This window comes from Ranitomeya variabilis, chromosome 2 (assembly GCF_051348905.1).
Source record: "Ranitomeya variabilis isolate aRanVar5 chromosome 2, aRanVar5.hap1, whole genome shotgun sequence".
Taxonomy (NCBI): domain Eukaryota; kingdom Metazoa; phylum Chordata; class Amphibia; order Anura; family Dendrobatidae; genus Ranitomeya; species Ranitomeya variabilis.
The window spans coordinates 153,142,753-153,161,912 of record NC_135233.1 but is presented as its reverse complement, the minus strand read 5'-3'; the positions used below and the strand labels follow the sequence as shown (position 1 = coordinate 153,161,912).

Below are 19,160 nucleotides of genomic sequence, written 5' to 3'. Positions count from 1 at the left end.
CAGTTTAATTTCTGAATATTTATGCTGTAGATAAATTTTTACATTAAACAAATCTCTTCCGTCTATCTTCCTCTAGGCATGTCTTAACCTTTTAAGTTCCTCAGCATTTTACATTATAACATTAAAATGACAAATACATTCAGGCTTTAAATTTTATCGAAATTATCAAAATCTTTAAAAAAAAAATAAAGGTTAAATACAAATCCTGAAAAGGTGCATTATTTATACGGGCCAGGTTCCGTGTATATATTTTGGAAAATAGACATATATTTCATTATCTTTGGAGTTTAAGATTTATTCTGTTTTAAAAAAACCCAATCTGGATTTAAAGGGTGAATATGAAGCTTAGACAAGGCGGGCCTCACCTTGTGTCTCAAAACATAGGATTAAAATTATTTTGTAGACCCAAGGAGCCAACCAGAGCCTATCACTCATTTTTACAGTGCAGTTGAGAACAGCTAAACTCTGATTGGCTGATATGAACAAAGACATCACCTTTCGTTCTGCTACATGAAGACCATAAGGTGTCTCTAATTTAGCTGGGAGAAAGTTGGAATGTCTTCAAAAGGCTACACTTGGCCTAACTCAGCCTTCAGCCTTTTTTTATGAGGTCAAGGTCAATACAATGTTTGTATTTAAGTTGATCCTAAAAAGCGTGAGACTGTCCTTTTTTTTCTGTGCTCATCTTTCAAATGCGTTTATTGAAACAAAGATTTTGAAGCATATGAAATCACAGGCTTTCCATGAATTTGCATATCTATGTACAGCTTTAGGTAGAGATCTCTAAAGTAATATTTACAGTGTAAACATCAACTTGTAAATATAAGAAACATATTTGCCACAATTTTCACCTTACAACATTGGTTTTGGTTTGAATACAGAAGTAATCTCTTTGAAATACTATGTCAAACTCAAAAATATAGTAAACTCGTTCTTTTGATTAAACGAAAGGCGTTCTTCAAAGGTTCTAAAAGAAAACGAAAAGGGAAGAATTTTAGAAATACATCCTCTCTTTTAGAAAACAGATTTACAAATACATAACCAGAATTCCTTTCTATAAAGTCATATTAGTAGAACTAGTAGCAAACAGCAGAAATAGTTCTTGATTATCAGTTTAGTGACTGGGCTATTTAATATTAGGGTATGTGTCCACTTTCAGGATGGTCGGCGGTTTGGACGGAGCGGCAAACTTGCTCCGCCCAAAGCTCCGCCCCCTTCTGGAGACGCGATGATGCCGGATGTGTTCATTGCACACATCCGGCATCATCGCACCCCACACATAGGGCCATGTGATTTACCTTGCGGCGCAGCGGCGCCGCAAGGTAAACGGATATGCTGCGATCTAAAAAGACGCGCAGCATGTCCGGAATCACAGGGCCGCCGGGTGCGTGTTACCACGCATAGTGGATACGGGATTTCATAAAATCCCCTCCACTATGCTGTAACATCTGGACGCTGCGGATTGAACGCTGCGGCTCCACGCAGCGTTCAATCCGCTGCTATTCCGGATGTAAAACGGCCCGTGGACACATACCCTTAGAGGTGAGAAGGACTGATGGAGCTGTTACATTTCCATTAACTAAGGGTCTAAAGGTGGACGATACTCTGAACATTTCCCGGTGGCCTATGCTATTTGCACAGCCGAAATGCGATCATACAAATATATTAAGAAATGCTATATGAAATACATAATATACCCAGATCATGTAACTGCTTTGACACATTGAGAGAGAAAACCTTTCCTTACAGCGGCTCATTCTATCACCTATGAAGGACTCCTCTCACAAGAAAAACTGCAAAACTAAATTCTTAAAGAGATGGTTCCCTAGTTCTTATTTGATGACTATTTGTTTGAGAAGCACCTGTGCATGCTGGGATTCTCAAATGAAGCGTCATCAGGGAGCAGAGGATGAAACAAAACATCATGAGCCACCTTCATGTCAGGGGCTGGTCTAGCCCCTGCTCTGTCACTGTGTAAGGTGCACAATGACAGCGCTCTCCCTTGCCGACTAAGATGAGCAGTAATGAAGCAGTAACAGAGCATACTGTCAGTGCATATTCTCAGATTACCCAGTATGCAGAGAAAAACGCTGCCCCCGCAATTTTGGACATTTTGTTGCCTGCTCAATACTATTGATCTGAGCCGGTGAGAGAGCACACTGTCATTGTGCACACCGCATAGTGAAAGATCAGAGTGCAGCACTGCCCCTGAAATCAAGGTCACTGATGACGCTTCATTTCAGGGAAGAGTCAGAGGCTGCATCAGTGACCGAGGCCGCAGCCCCCTGATGATGCTTCGATTGAGTATATCAGCACTGAGATTCTCAAACAATGCACCATGAAAAAGGAAGTGGGGGAAGAAAAGAAAAGCATTTAGTGTAGTTAAGGAAGGATAGGGAAATTTTAGCTAGAGTATATTAGAAAATAGTTTAGATTATGGCAATAATGAGACAGGCATTTAGGATGAATATTAATTTGTATTTTCTACCACCTCTATAACAAAAGTGGAATTAGCCTTTTAGCAAATAGATCATCAGTGTGCATTTACAGAAAATTTGGAAGCCTATATACAATGGTGATAGCCCCTTCCCATGTGTCCATCCATGTAGGTGGCACATATGATAAAGCCCCACCCCCTGAAAATATTATAATTGGGGGCAACTTGTAAAAACATTATTCACTTAACCTTTTCATAATAAATAATGTTAAATGGTAGGATAGGAATTGGGTACAGACACAAGAAGAGACTTTAAAACAAGCACCTGATGCCTATAAAAATTGACTTTTTACTTTTTATTGCATTGGTGCTGTCATTTTAATGTTACATTAAAGCAATTATAACCAATATTATAAAAACAATAAATATAATACTGTAAAGTTTAAAATTCAACGCGATATTTGCATCTAACATAGTAGGTTATAAATAATCACAGATGGGCTGCCAAAATAAATTTTACATAAAACCGATGTTGTGCCATTTTGCCAGTCCTAACATTGTTATACCATAGTAGATCATGCCCATTTGTGACCATACAAGTGAGCTTGAGATAAAAAATACATTAATATATAATTTGAAAATAAAATATTTTTTTACTGTGTTATGTTATACAGCAGTGGGGAAATATGATCAGTAATGAATGACATACCAATGGTAGGTGGTTTAATAACTCATCAATGGTGGCATCATCATAGTTTTCTGAATATGGAGCTTGACTTAGATCGGCCTCTTCTCGAAGGCTTGAAGGGTTGATATCCTCTTGACTATGAAAAATAAGAAGTAGATTGCTTTATATGGGTTCATCTACCTCTTTGTACAAAAAGAACACAAGAATTCAATTTTCTTATATAGGTGAAAATATCCAAATGGTCCACCCACTTTGTGCTAAGAGACATTTCATCTTGTTTGATAACATCTGGGAAAAACAATGCTGTATACCATGCAATTCATACTCTATGAACAGCCAATAAATTGTATGTTATAAACTAATTACTTTAAATCTATATGTATTATATTACTCATAGTTATTATATTGCTCAAAGTTTGTAGGCTTCATTCTCTGTGCAATATGTTTTACATATTTTACAGTATTATTAAAAAGAAAAATCTGTTATCAGTCTCACATTCAGTTAACCATAGCATGCTTCAAGCCATGTAAAAAAAATAGAAAATAAAAAGAAATGGCAATAAGCAAAAGAGCATGCAAAGTAGGTGGATATAAAAATCTCATAAGGTGTGAATCTGTTTCCTAGTACTACTGAAAGCCACTATTACGCTACAAAAAAATAAGTGCTCTTTATATGGATTCTCCCATTAGATGCGGCACATAGCAATCATTTCACTTGTCTGTAAAGTATCCAAATTAATCCCCCTAGATAATGACAATCATGACTAAGTAGATGTATTTGTCCCACTGCAATTCTAAGAGTTAGTGGTATTTTAATTAAAGTCCTTCTGCTGCTCCATCAATACCTTCTTTTTCCAGTGAGAACTGAGTTTAAGTACTTCTTTACTGCCATCTGCTTTCTAAATCGACTGTAGTTATCAGTGAAGACAGCGTCAGAGTGACGTTTCATTGGGGCTGGATCTTCCACAACACTGTTGCTGATAAAGAGAAAAAAAAACACAAAAAAACATAATGGAACAATGCAAAATTCCCAGTAAAAAATGAGTATGAAATGATTTTTTTCATTTTTCATAACATGAGTAATACTTTTTATATCACTGATTCGTGACATGAATGTCATAGCTAGATTACTACAGAAAACTTACAAAAATACATGTTAATTCATTTTTTACACATATTTTCTTATGTTTCAAAGAGAATGTAATACATTTGTTTATTTGAATGAAATACTGGATAATTCTAAATGATAGAACCTAACATTTTACAATGTTATATATTAATGCATTTTACTAATAGTTAACTTTCTCATTTAAAATAACAAACAACTAATTATAGTTACTTATTCTATACATTTCTAAACTGAAGCTTCTATATATCCTTCTAAATTCTTCTAAGGTTTCCCAAATCAGAGACTGTGCTCAAATAATTTAATAGTTGCACATCTGGTTATGTAATAAGTACTTTCAACTTTTTAGGAGTCATGTTCTTTATATGACATAATTTACTCTTAAAGGGGCTGGATAATTATTTTTATTGCCTAATCATTGGGGGATTTGACGCCCAGCACCTCTGCTGATTACCGATCCTGACCAGAAGTTCTTGGATGCTGTGGGAACACAGCAGCTCTGTCAGTTCTACTGTGGACACGGCTGGTCCACCCACTGTGCAAATGATTAAGTGTTGGATGTGTAGTACCCAGCCATTGCCACTATAGCTTTTAAAGGGGATATCTGGGATTTTAAAAAATATATATAAATTGCCTAAGTAATAACAGGCAGGTAGTTACTTGCTACCTACCTGCCTGTTGTGCCTGGCACTGTTCTTGGCCAGCACAGAGCAGTCACAAACTTCCGCTGATGTCATGTCAGCAGCGTGGCAGTTTCTTTTCCTGTTGATAGGGCGGGTCTACTGGCTTCATGCTGATTGACAGCCGGCTCCCCCACTGCCTAATTGGGGGATGCCAGCTGCCAATCAGCATGACACCAGTAGTCCCACTAACATGAAGAGAAACTGCTGCTCTGTTGACAGGAGGCAGCTGAATCTCCAGCAGGAGCAGTCAATGGCACAATAGGCAGGTAGTTGCCTTTGTTAGCAACTTCATGCCTGTTAGTGCTTGGGCACATTTTTTATTTTTTAATTCCCGGATATCCTGTTTAAAGGGACTCTATCACCTGAATTTGGCGGGCTATGTAAATGCCCTGTGTCCGGTCCGATGAGCGGTGTTTCTTCTTTTTGCCTCCACCCCATCATTCCCCGCTGTCCGCACTTTTTTCCGGAATTGGAGTAGGTGTCCTCCATAGTTCGCGCATGCGCAATGCAATCTTGTCTCGCGCAAGCGCAGTATGCTTTTCCCATCTGCGGGCAAAGCCAAAAACCATTACTGCGCATGTGTTCTGGGACATAGTGCGCCGGCACATGCGCAGTAATGCTTTTCGGCTTTGCAAGCAGATGGGCAAAGCATACTGCGAGTGTGCGAGACAAGATTACATTGTGCACGAGTGAACTATGGAGGACACCTACTCCAATTCTGGAAAATATTGTGCACAGCGGGGAAGGATGGGGTGGAGGCAAAAAGAAGAAACACCACCCATCGGACCGGACACAGGGAATTTTTATAGCTCGCCAAATTCAGGTGACAGCTCCCTTTAAGGAGCTGCTGTGTTCTAGCAGCATCCAAGAACTTCCAGGTGCCACCAATACCTGCTGATCGGAGTGAGTGTTAGGTGTTGCATCCCCACAAGATCAGATTATATCAAAAAGCAGTGGCCAACCTCTTTAAGCTTTTAGATATTTCTAAAAATTGTATATATGAAATGAAGGGCCATAAGTAACATAGGAGATTTTAAGTAACATAGGTTATTTTCCTGGAAAACCCTTACCCATGTTCATGAATGCTTGACATAACACCAAAATGTAAAACTATTACTAAATAGGACATATTACAAAATGTAAAACATTTCTGAGATATGAAGGCATGCTTTACACAGATGCCAAGTTCGGTTTCATTTTTTTTTTAGCAAGTTAATAAAAGGAATATCCAATAATTCAATTTATAGCCTTTAAAATACTTGAAAGCCACCAGCTACCTGAAGGACCCGTTCAAAGCTAACGGACTTCATAAACATTTCTTGAGCTCTCCTTGAAATGTATGAAGATTTTCATAGCTCCCAAAAGAATGAAAGTCATGGTGTTAATGTAAACAGCGTTATCCTATTATAGTGCATAAGACATCTTGATGTGTTGAGCCCAATCCATTATTTGCAATTTAAGTAAGTTGTTTATCTTTGATTTTTTTTTCACTGACATTAGTTGTGACAAATTCTTCAAAAATGCTGCACAAAGTTCATGAATTTGGCACAAAGTAAAAAAAATGTTCTTTATTTTTTTAATCTGCCTTTGTGACTTTTGTGACTTTTTAGCACCAAAAAAACCTGAAAAACTTTTAAAAAGTTGCAAGAAATATACCAAATTTGAAAACTCCTCCAGAAACCTCACTCTACCGGAAGAGGCGCCACAAATGTGACATTTGGTGAAAGTCATATTTTATGAATTATCTGGATAAGCAAAGTTGTCAAGGAAAAATAAAGAAGGGCTTAAAAAAGAAAAACAGCTCAAAAAGTGGCACAAAAATATAAAGAATAAGGCACAAATGAAAAAGCCACTAATAAGGAGCAAATTACTCCAAAACATTGGAGAAACAGCAATGATGAATTGGTGGTAATTGTCTCTAAACTGTGTTATGTGACTTTTGTTTATTAGAATAGTTTTAAAGTCCAATCTGCAGGCCCCATGTTAGAGCAGATTGGTATATTGTTTTGTAAGAAAAGACTCAGTATAACCTGTGTTTTAGTCATTTAAATCTCTGCTCTTTCTTAGATATTCAGTCCAGTGGGCGGTCCTATAAGTGATTGACACTTCTCTTTGTCCATTGAGTATGTGTGATGTAACTGAAAATTCAAGGATTCGTTCTTAGAATTTCACTAGCTTCCATTCTAGGATTATATTTGTGGTCTGTAAAACATTGACATTTATAGATCCATAATAGATGTATTACTAAATCTCACCTGACTCTCTTGCCAATTAGAGATTCTAAATATCTTCTTGCAGACAGCTGACCCAAGAGCTTGCTATATCCACTAGTGAAAAGTCCATCAGCATGTCGTGATGTTCTGGCAAAATTAAAAAAAAGTTGAAACATCATAATTAGGCAAGGCAGTATAGCATTGTAAATAATTTTACAAGGTATTAAAAAAGCATATCAGCACTGAACCATAGTAAACATCTTTGATGAAGATGTCTATAGGCAAGGTTTTTTCAGTATTATTCGATCCAAGACATTAAAGAAAAAATAATCTCTTAACATTTCAGCCTTCACTTTCATTTATTGCTATGTTTATTACACGTTGGCTCTCGCTATATGATGTTCTGTATGACATCCTTTGAAAAAGCAATGATTCAACATGATTCTTGAGATTTTGATATTTAATAACATAAAATTTGTCACAATCTGTAATCCAGAGGGAAACCCTGAGAACACAGGTCTGGTGTGAAGTCATGTGTCATGCTACAAAAATGACGTCAAGATAGGTTGGCTAATCAAAAGAGGAGTGGGTGCTATCACGTAGGAGGCAGTTTGCAGGACTCCCACAAATAACTGACGCAGCCACTGGACAGAGTCCAGTTATTGTCTCTAGTTCTTAGTTGTGAATTTACAAATGACTGTAACAAGACCTTCTGCATTAGGTTTACCCATGATGCCCTTACATTGAAGTAGTGTAGAGTTAAAGGGAACCTGTTATGTAAAATAACAATATTCCCCCTGCAGCATTCAACATTCAGTCATAGGGTTAGTACTGACGCGGTTTCAGTGACTGATCAATGCATATAGAGTGGCGGCTGTAGCCACACCCCCAGCACTGACTGACAGCTTTCTCAGAATTAGGGCCAGCTGTCAGTCAGTGATGGGGACGCCATCCCTTTGACTGACCTCTGAATGCTTCCAGGGGCAATAAAATTGATTTCATCCCAGCAGCGGGGCTCTCTGTTCGGGCACCACAGAACGCTATTAACCTGCAGATTAACCCCACATCTCCAGGTTAATAGCATTATTTTTCATGACAGTTTCCCTTTAATTTGGCTCAGCTATCTCTGAAAATGCATCAAAATGGTTGTATGACAGGTTTGGATTATTTATCAATACTCATAGGGTTTGTCTGTTTCTAGCAGTGATTCATACAATTTTTGCCACGAAGGAGCCCCTGTATTATATCTTTCGATCCTGAGTAACCCCTACTTATGTTTATCAGTCCCTCTATTCTAACTTGAATCACCCAGAACCCCACAGGATGGACAACACGTACTTCATCCTGAGATAATACAGTGGCCGGTGGTTCCATCGTGTCCATTGCAGTTGTATCTGTGCTTTTATTCAATATAGATGTGACTGTAGAGAATGAATGAAATGGCTAATACTGGTTGAATGTTTGTATTTCCCATGGAACAGAATGAAATGAAGATCTATTAATCCTTGCATTTAAAGGGGTTGATCCATATACATCATACATTACCTACCCACAGTATAGGTGATAAATGTATGATTACCGGGAATCCGATCACTGCCACCCACTAAGATCACGAGAGTGTAGGTCCAAAGTCACATGTGAGTAGACAGGTGTGAGCATGTGCAGGGAGATAGTGACATTGCAAATGCTCTCTATATAGAAGGTGTTGGGCTCCCACTCTCTGAAGGATTTCTACCGCTCATACATGTATCATCTATCCAGTTAATAAGTTCAAAATGTTGTTTATGGGACAACCCCTTGAAGGAGTAATTTTATGATAAATGGCAGTACATACAATATTGATTACTGTGTGTTACTGATAATTTGCTCTTCAATCACTATACACTACGTTACTGGCGCCACAAATCTCTAGAAGAAGGTTCATTATACATAGCAGAATTTTAATAATATATTTTAACAATCAACATTAATCTGTGAAATAAAAAGCATTGATGCCTTTGATAATGAATGCATATGGAATACACAGAGCAAATCATCCGTAGGCTATCAAACCAAGGAATCTGGATATTACATAAAGCTCAGATCTTTGGTGTACCTGCCAACTCCTTGTGCCATGTCCAGAAAAAACTTGTCATTCTCTGGTAAAGTGTTCTGCAAAATGTCTGTATCTTGTTTTAATGTCCCTTGTGTCTGATCAGCTTCATTTGCTCCCTCAAAGGACAACCTGTTTCCAAGCCTAAAAGTAGTGATACATGTTAGTTATATGAAGCACAATCTAGAATGCATAACAAATCATCCCGTATATATTATCTACAAAGATATCACTACACCCTTGAAGCAATAGTTGTGCTGTGAGCAATTTACAGGGGTTTTCCCATATCAATTTTTCTGCTGACAGTATTAAAAATAATAAAATCAGCTGAAAAATACCCTCCCCAGGTCCAGTCTCCGCCATTGCTCTGCCAATTGTATAAAAGCAACAGCAACAGCGCTGCAGCCTATCACTCAGTTCAGACTATCTGCACATGTGGCTAGCTGAGCTCAGTGATTGGCTGCAGCACTGTTGATGTGACCTTACTACTAAAGCCTGTACATATTTGCTAGAGCAGAGGCAGAGAGGCAGTGCTGGGCTCAGTGAAGGTGAGTACCAACTTTTTATTGTGGCATGGAAAAAACTGGAAAAAAAAGGTTAAATATGCAAATTGTCTCTTCAGAGAGGAAGAGGACTAGAACTCTAGTGCCACCTATTGGAAGTAGCATTCCTACAAGTCAATACTGACCCTTTAATGATCCTTAAAATATGACTTATGATAAAAGCCAAATTAGAATCTCAATTTGCAGACATGGTGTTTCGATGTATTGCCCCTCATCAGTGCAAAGTATGAGATCTGACTTGGCTAGGTCTCATACTTTCCACTGTCAGGGGCAATATCCAGAAACACCATATCTGCAAGCCGAGATTCTGACTTGGCTTTTATCCTAAGTCATATTGCAAGGCTCGTTAATGGGTCGATATTGACTGTTAGGATCGCTACTACCAATAGAATAGAGTTCTAGTCCTCTTCCTCTCTGAAGAGACAATTTGTATATTTAATTTCCCAGAGGAGCCTGCAAGACGTTTAAGTCTCCTCATACTGATGTGCCAGACCTGGTATGTCACTCTCCACAAGAAGAAAACTTACCCCTTAAAAAAAGGTTGAAAGGGAAAAACCCTTTTTTAATAAAGTCCTAAAAACATCTCACATTCTCTGTCATGAAACATTTTTATTTCACTTGATATAGTTGTTGGAATGTATCTTGTCTCTTGTTTTGCCTGTTCAAACATCTCATTTTCAATCTTAGACTTTTTAATTTCTTTCTTTTCAGTTTTATTTGCAGAAAAATCTTCCATTTTAATGTCATATATAATTTTTATGCTAACAAATTCCATTTTTAATCACTGTAGTATAGATATGCAACAAATTTCTGTTTGCATTTTAAATACACCTGCAGCGTTCAGGGCGCCAGGTGTGTTTGATGCCTATTTTTTCTATGTCCAGCCCACCCTATATATGTGAGCAATACCATGTGGTTAGTATTGGCTATGTACCTGAGGAAGTGGACAGGACGTCCATGAAACGCATAGTTTTATAGCCCTGAATAAAGTATGCAACTCTTCTGAACTCTGTGATTCCCTTGCCTGATTTTGGAGGAGCGCGGAATTGTCGGCATCTTGAATATCCTATCCAGAATTTATTTCTAATGATGACATATTCTCTTCAAACCAATGGGAAAATACATGTACAAATTTATATCAATAATTTATTTAAAGAAAATATATTAAAGGAGTTGCACACTTATACAATCCCTTTTTATTAAAAGTATACTTGCTATAATTTTGTAGGAATAGTCCAATAACTAAGGCAATGAGGTGGAACGCCCCAAATTCTGGCCGGAAATTCTTAGTACATGTGTAGGTGGATCATTTCAAAATAAGCCGATCACTAGGCTTGAGCTTTATGAAAATGGTCTGAAAGAAATAATCTTTGTCAACCACAGGAACCAATCACAGCTCTGCTACATTTTTCAACTTCAACAGCAGAATATAAAATGAAAGCTGTGCTGTGATTGGTTACTGTGGGGAACAAATTCAGTTTTGCAGATTGTTTTCATAAATTTCACAAGTTTTGCAGATTGTTTTCATAAGTCTACCCTATGGCCACTGTGCTGAAATACTCATTAGCCAGCTACTGCTGCGAAATCTGGACACAAGAGTGTAATTTCCCTTCTGTCCCTCCATGGATGAAACAAAAATGCCATGCTGACCAATAATTCAGTCTACTACATGTACAACTGATTGGGTGGCCATTGAGTGGGACTCGGTCCTTTTGTCTGCCCTTACTCACACACTGAGGTCAACTTTGACACATGGTAAGGTTATTAATATTAGACGGTGTAGATTCCATCCCGATCAGGGGCACCTTGACGAGGGTGTGATGGCTTTTATGCATTTTTTGATCAAAAACAGTATTACTAAGAACCCGGAGTTATTTAGATGCACTTTTGCTTTTTACTTATTTAGTTACAGCAGGGTTTTTGGTCATTTTGTTTCTTGTAGGTTTTACGTGTACAATGTATGGACATGCTGGAACCCCTGAAGAAGGTGAAACACTCTTTGTAACCCCTTTTGTCTTTAGCTAATTGAAAAGTACTTTGGATGATGTAACTCAAAATGCACTAGTAGGTTACCTAAAAATGACAATCCATTTAATATTGTATTAAAAGAACAGAATGTACCCAAAGCACAAATAAGGCTTTTCAAAACACCGCTCCTATTCAATAGAGTCACAATTGCAAGGGAAAGATTGGAAATGTTCTACAAAGGGAATCTCCATTATGATTGCTTGGGTTCTTAATATTGATTAATTGATATAAGTCATTTGCACGGCAGATTGTTGAATGCTCAGTTTGGGTTCACCAGTCATGGGTTAGCACCGAATCAATAGTGGACATGCTAATAGATGCAAGATGTCTTCATTTGTGTTGTTTGTTGAATGCTAGCTAAGTGTAGGGCTATCTAACCTTTCAGAATTTAATGGAAATATTGTGAAAAAAACTGCCCTTTGCAATCTGTAAAACTGGCAGCTAAAATTATATACTCAAAGTAATCATGTGAATGATCTTACTGTAATTAACATATTATTCCAAGGTCTGGTGGAGCCGTGGATCAAGGTTACAATTGATTATGCACTTGCTCTAAATACTATTGATTTTCATTGCATTTCCTTAACATGTCTACAGAATTAGACATAACTGAAGAATTCTGGCAACCTATAGAAGCATACTGTATGTCATCGACCAAAATATATGGTTTAATGAATGGAGTTTGTTATAGTATCAGGTGTAATAAATGGTGTTTATATATAAACGTATGTCGGGATGGAAATTACTAGTATCACTATGCATAAATATGAATTTAGATAAAGTGTTTTTTTTTTTTTTATTTAAAGAACTTGTTTCTAACTGTTTCATAAGCAGCAATGCAGTAACGAGGAGTGCTCAGAACATAGACTTGAAGTTTTTGGGGTATTTCCCCACTGCTGCCCTCTGTCAGCAGAATGCATAGCCTGTGTCTACTGACTTGTTATTTCCAATCCATATAAGTAACTATTTCAAGAAGTATTCAAACCAAACAGGAAAAAGAGTGTCATTCCCAGGCGCTTCCGCAAAGTGAAGACAAGGGTGTATGTTCTCTGATTCTTTCATACAACGCGTTTCGAAGTCAGGATGACTCCTTCATCAGGTGATATTTCAAAAAGCAAACCTTTTTCACCTGTTCCCACTCACTATCTCACTGTCATTTCACGTGAAAAATGCTCTAATGTCAAAAACTGAACTTTCTCAGGATTGATGGAGAAAAGCCGAACAGACTTTTACTGATTTTTTTTTTTTTAATCAACATCAATTAAAGTTATTTACGTACAGAGCCCATTTTAGGAATGACTAGATATTAACAGTAAATAAGTATAGGTTAACCAAAGATGTACTGACATTGCTTTGGAACTCTGACCACTGGTTAAGCAATGAACATTAAATTGCCAGTGACAGTACTGGTGACTAAGTAGACATCCCAATATCCCAACAATTCAAATAACCTTGTGTTTAATGAAAAACAGGACCACTCTATACAAAATCTGACTATATAATGTCATGATGGCAAAATTCATAGAAAGGTTTAAAATCTACAGTTTCCCTTCTTCCCTGTACATAACAAACAACAGTGATTTCCAATACAATGCAGTAACAATGTACGGTATACATGATACCGATATCCAGATCATGCAAGTATAGGATTAGAAAATCTACAAATATTTCTTACCTGCTACTAGAATACGTCCCTAAAGGAGGTAACGCCTGTGCTCGAAGGTAGAAAGCACTGAACAGGGTAAAAGACACCACAAGGTGGAAAATGCTTCTGTGTTCCATTGCTTCAACCCTGATAGAACAGAAGACATTTGTCATAACTTCATAATGCTCCCAATGAAATTGAAACTTTGTCAGCAAAATTAATAAAAAAAAATTAAAAAATACATAAACTATCTATGTGTATTTATTGTATATAATGTTCAATTATCACTGCAAATGACTGTAATTATCTCAATGACAGCATTAGCTTCTTAACTGCTTTCATGGAAGTTTACCTGCTTCTTGTATTAGTAATCAAAAGGCATTAAGTTAGTTATTTATTAAACTATTGATTATATCTCAAATACTTCTATATAAGATGTATATCTATCTACCCATATCTATCTATCTATCTATCTATCTATCTATCTATCTATCTATCTATCTATCTATCTATCTATCCCTCTATGTATGTATGTATGTATCTATCTATTTATAGATCTACCTATCTATTTATTATCTATATATTATCTATATATGTATAGATCTATCTATTATCTGTCTATCATATCTATCTATCTATCTATCTATCTATCTATCTATCTATCTATCTATCTATCTATCCCTCTATCTATGTATGTATATCTATCTATTTATAGATCTATCTATTATCTATCTATTATCTATATAGATCTATCTATTATCTATCTCATATCTATCTATCTATCTATCTATCTATCTATCTATCTAATATCTCATATATATCTATGTATCTATCTAATGTCTATCTATCTCATATCTATCATTCCCGTATCTATCTATCTATCTATCTATCTATCTATCTATCTATCTATCTATCATCTATCTATCTATCTATCTATCTATCTATATATCTATCATCTATCTATCCCTCTATCTATGTATATCTATCTATTTATAGATCTATCTATTATCTATCTATTATCTATATAGATCTATCTATTATCTATCTCATATCTATCTATCTATCTATCTATCTATCTATCTATCTATCTATCTATCTATCATCTCCTAGCTCCTAAAAGATCAGGTAGCTTTCCAAGAAAAAAAAGAGGTGACAAAACTGACTTTATTAGCTTAAAAACTTTGACAACAGTTTGACACAATGCACAGTGAGCTTCTTTCAAGCCTTGGAGTTCAGTAGTTCATTGTTGAAGGCATGTGCCCAAGTAATTGTTTGGACTAGTGCTGTTTCAATATTTTTATCTATCTCCTAATATATCTATCCAGAGATCACATATATAATTATAAGCAATATATGTAACACCTGTTATTGTATCTATTTATTATCTATCTATCTATCTCTCTATTTATCTATCTATCTATCTATCTATCTATCTATCTATCTACTGTATCTATCTGTTTATCTATCCATCCATCTAGCTTTCTCTATCTGTTTATCTATCACTATCTAACTATCTCTATTAACTATCTATATTTATCTATCTGTTTATCTATTTAACTGTATCTATCTATTTAACTGTATCTATCTAAATCTATCTATCTATTTATCTATTTATTTATCTATCTCATCTATCTATCCATATATCTATCAATCTATCTCTATCTATCTGTTTATCTATCTATATCTATTTAACTATACCTATCTAAATCTATTATCTATTTATTTATCTATCTACCTATATCTATCGCTATCTATTTGTTTATCTGTTGCTATGTCTCTATCCATCCTGTTGTCTAATATATCTAGACAGCTATATAACATTTTAAAACTGTGACTAATATATGTATACATACATATAAATACACTATTTGTTCATCATCACATCTGTCATATCTGTCCATTCATCATCCCTAATGTTTAGCATATGTATATGAAAAATATGATAAATGTTTCTCACATAACTGTGTTCTATTTTACATCTCTTGATGTATTTATGTATCTATTACCTATAACATATTTATGTATATGGGTACATATAAGAAATGTAATTGCTTTTAACTCAAGTCTATGTGTTATCACATTTAACAATCATGTATTTGTTTTCTCATAGTTGAAATCAATGTTTCATACTTCACCTTTAGTCGATATCTCATATTTGAGTCTATCATATTTCACATCTATAGAACTATATAATATGTAATGTGTGTACATATTTTCTCAGGAGTGAATTCAGAAGTTCCTGAGCCCTCTCCTGCACATTGCAGCAGCTACTGTGAGTTCCCTGCAGTACAGAATATGAACATGTGAAGGTTTTCTTACTTACTTCAAGTGCAGTTTCCCTCTCCCCAGAGGTATGTCCTTAAACCAGGGCGGACTTTTCAGAAGGTCCTTTTTATAACGACGAGGCTCTATCCCTGGTGCTGAAACTCTTGGGCAAGTGTGTGGGAGCCAGACAGATGTGCTGCTGCTGCTGGTGCTGGTGCTGCTGCTGCTGCTGCTGCTGGAAGTTGCCTGTGCTGTTGGATGCTCTCCTCCGGCGCTGCACACACTGTGCACTTGTCAGCCAGCCTGGGAACGTCTCATTTAATACAGAAACATGCTCCTATAAAACGAGTGGGAGAGAAGGGCTGGTCAACAAGACTAACTCAAGTGGCTTATGTGAAGACGTCACTGCACATCCCAGGAGGTTACTCTAAAAAGTCGTCATCACCTCCTTGCTTAGGACTGCAGCTGAAGTCCCCGAGTGATCAATGGATTCCACAATACATAACTATGTAGCTGGTAATTTACTTAGGTAATGACTGATTGCACAGCCATAATGTCATTAGCAGCTCTCCCCTTGTAACTGGACCACGCAACAAGTGGCCACACAACAGCAGATTAAATGCCAGCCTGGCTGCTGTGGACATAGTATACATGACACAGGGCTCTACGTGTGTCCCCCTGTCATTAATCCTGCACAGCCACACTACAGGGGCTTATATATTACCAGGGGAACATTGATTTAGTGATTCTATTTGGTTCACAGAAAGGATTTTAATTAAACATGAATATTTAGCTGACACAAAACACCTAACATCTCATTTATAAAATGTATCTCTATTTGTTGCCATGTCTAATCACATTAATTATCATTTTACTATCTAAATTATAAAACATCAGCATATAATCCTGTATAGGTGCTTCACATAGATCTATGGGTGTTGGAAAGAGAAGGTCTCACTAGAGTCCATTTCTGGCTTCACTACTTACTGTATATCATTGCGCAGATACTTCTATACTGCACACTAGGGAGGACAAATGATGTGTGCAACATGTGCCACCATAGGGGAGCACTACTTATTTATTTGCTCGTTCTGCTTTATTATTAATCTTCTTCCCACAGCCAACAGTCCTATATGGATAAATATATATATATATTTATATATGGATATATACATATATGGATAAATATTCATATATGTGTGAGTGATGACTATTTGTGTATACATATATATATATATATATATATATATATATATATATATATATATATATATATATATATATATATATATATATATGTATTTTTTTTCATATACTACATTTAGTTATCACTCCCATCCCTGTCCCCATTGGGGCTCACAATGTATTTTTTCTATTTTTGATGCATTGGTGCAATTTCATAGGACACCTATTAGGCAATTAATCAACTTTTTTAAACATCACTTTGAGGATACTGCATATATGGCTTAGAGGTGTAATCCAAAGTCAAGGTAAATTTCATGCTAAATCCTTATCTATTTAATGCCATAATCTCAGCTATTTTCTAATATACTTGCATTAAAAATTCCCTACCATTTCTTAACTATAGTGTCTAACTGCTATTCTATTTTATTTTCACTTCCTGTGCAATGACAATTTGTTTGAGTATGCCAGTGCATGCTGCGATACTCAAGCGAAGTGGGATCAGGGGCAGAGGCTGTGGTCACAACCTGTGTCTCCTCCCTGAGGATCAGTGACAGGCTAGTCCTGCTGTGCACTGTGCTATAAGCACTATCATGGCACGCACTCTGATTTTGGTTCAGCTCAGTAATAACCAGATGGTAACGGGCCAGTGTCACAGTACCCCTCCAGCAGGAGACTAGCACTGCCCTCACAAGTGACGTGACTGGTCTCCTGCAAGATAGGTAATGTCACGTGACATCGCTGTGCTGCTGGCTGGGTACTACAGAGCTGAGCCGACAACAGAGCACAAGCTGTGATTGTGCTAACTGCACGTTGTGCATGGACACAGCAGGGATTAGCCCCGTCACTGATGATGCTTCGTTCCAGGGAGGGGGCAAAGGCTGCAGCAGTGACCGCAACCTCTAACCTCTGAAGCAGAGGCATAGCTAGGGTTTTGGTTCAGGGAAGGGGAAGCTTCTCAGTGGGCCCCTAACCAGGTAACCTTGATTACAACTCGGTGACGCACCTTAATAGTGGAGGAGAACCTCAGCAGATGACCGCTCTGTTACTGAAGATAATCTCTATATAAAGACCAATATGGATATTACCGCCATATGGTCAGTGGTAAATACCAGCCCTACAGAACATATAAGAGATCACAGCACAGTTACAGATAATGACTTACGGCTGACGTTCTTTCTGATGGAATCGTTCACTTTTCCCATCTTTTCCATCTGGCACAGACCGACATGACGACTTCTTCCAGCCAGTACTCGGCTGCAGAGAATTCAGCAAAGACACATTTAACTTCTCATAGTCCAGCCTCATCTCCATCTATTCCCAACCTGCACAAACTCCTCATCCTACTGATACCCCAATACTGAGCCGCTGCTGGCGTATGTGTCCCTATTACTGCACCTGATAGCCTGACACTGAGCCGCTGCTGCTGTATGTGTCCATATTACTGCCCCTTATACCCCAATACTGAGCTGCTGCTGCCGTATGTGTCCCTATTACTGCACCTGATTCCCCAATACTGAGCCTCTGCTGCCGTATGTGTCCATATTACTGCCCCTTATACCCCAATACTGAGCCGCTGCTGCCTTATGTGTCCCTATTACTGCACCTGATAGCCCGACACTGAGCCGCTGCTGCCGTATGTGTCCATATTACTGCCCCTTATACCCCAATACTGAGCTGCTGCTGCCGTATGTGCCCTTATTACTGCACCTGATTCCCCAATACTGAGCCTCTGCTGCCGTATGTGTCCCTATTACTGCCCCTGATACCCCAATACTGAGCCGCTGCTGCCGTATATGTCCCTATTACTCCACCTGATACCTAAAAACTGAGCCACTGCTGCTGTATGTGTCCTTATTACTGCCCCTGATAACTCAATACTGAGCCGCTGCTGCCGTATGTGTCCCTATTACTGCCCCTGATACCCCAATACTGAGCCACTGCTGCCATATGTGCCCCTATTACTGCACCTGATACCCCAATACTGAGCCGCTGCTGCCATATGTGTCCCTATTACTGTACCTGATACCCCATTACTGAGCCTCTGCTGCCGTATGTGTCCCTATTACTGCACCTGATACCCAATACTGAGCCGCTGCTGCCGTATGTGTCCTTATTACTGCCCCTAATAACTCAATACTGAGCCGCTGCTGCCCTATGTGTCCCTATTACTGCACCTGATACCCCATTACTGAGCCGCTGCTGCCCTATGTGTCCCTATTAGTGCCACTGATACCC

General features: G+C 37.6%; 1 protein-coding gene across 1 annotated transcript; it reads right to left on the bottom strand.

Moving 5' to 3' along the window:
• Nucleotides 1–614: 614 nt before the first annotated feature.
• On the bottom strand, nucleotides 615–16,056 carry VIP (vasoactive intestinal peptide). The gene is made up of 7 exons (XM_077283094.1): nucleotides 15,799–16,056; nucleotides 13,506–13,622; nucleotides 9,243–9,383; nucleotides 7,190–7,294; nucleotides 3,971–4,102; nucleotides 3,147–3,261; nucleotides 615–967 (listed from the first exon to the last, which is right to left on the bottom strand). Exons 2-7 carry the CDS (start codon nucleotides 13,610–13,612, stop codon nucleotides 959–961), a joined length of 609 nt encoding a protein of 202 aa, XP_077139209.1. The 5' UTR covers nucleotides 13,613–13,622; nucleotides 15,799–16,056; the 3' UTR covers nucleotides 615–958.
• Nucleotides 16,057–19,160: the final 3,104 nt, after the last annotated feature.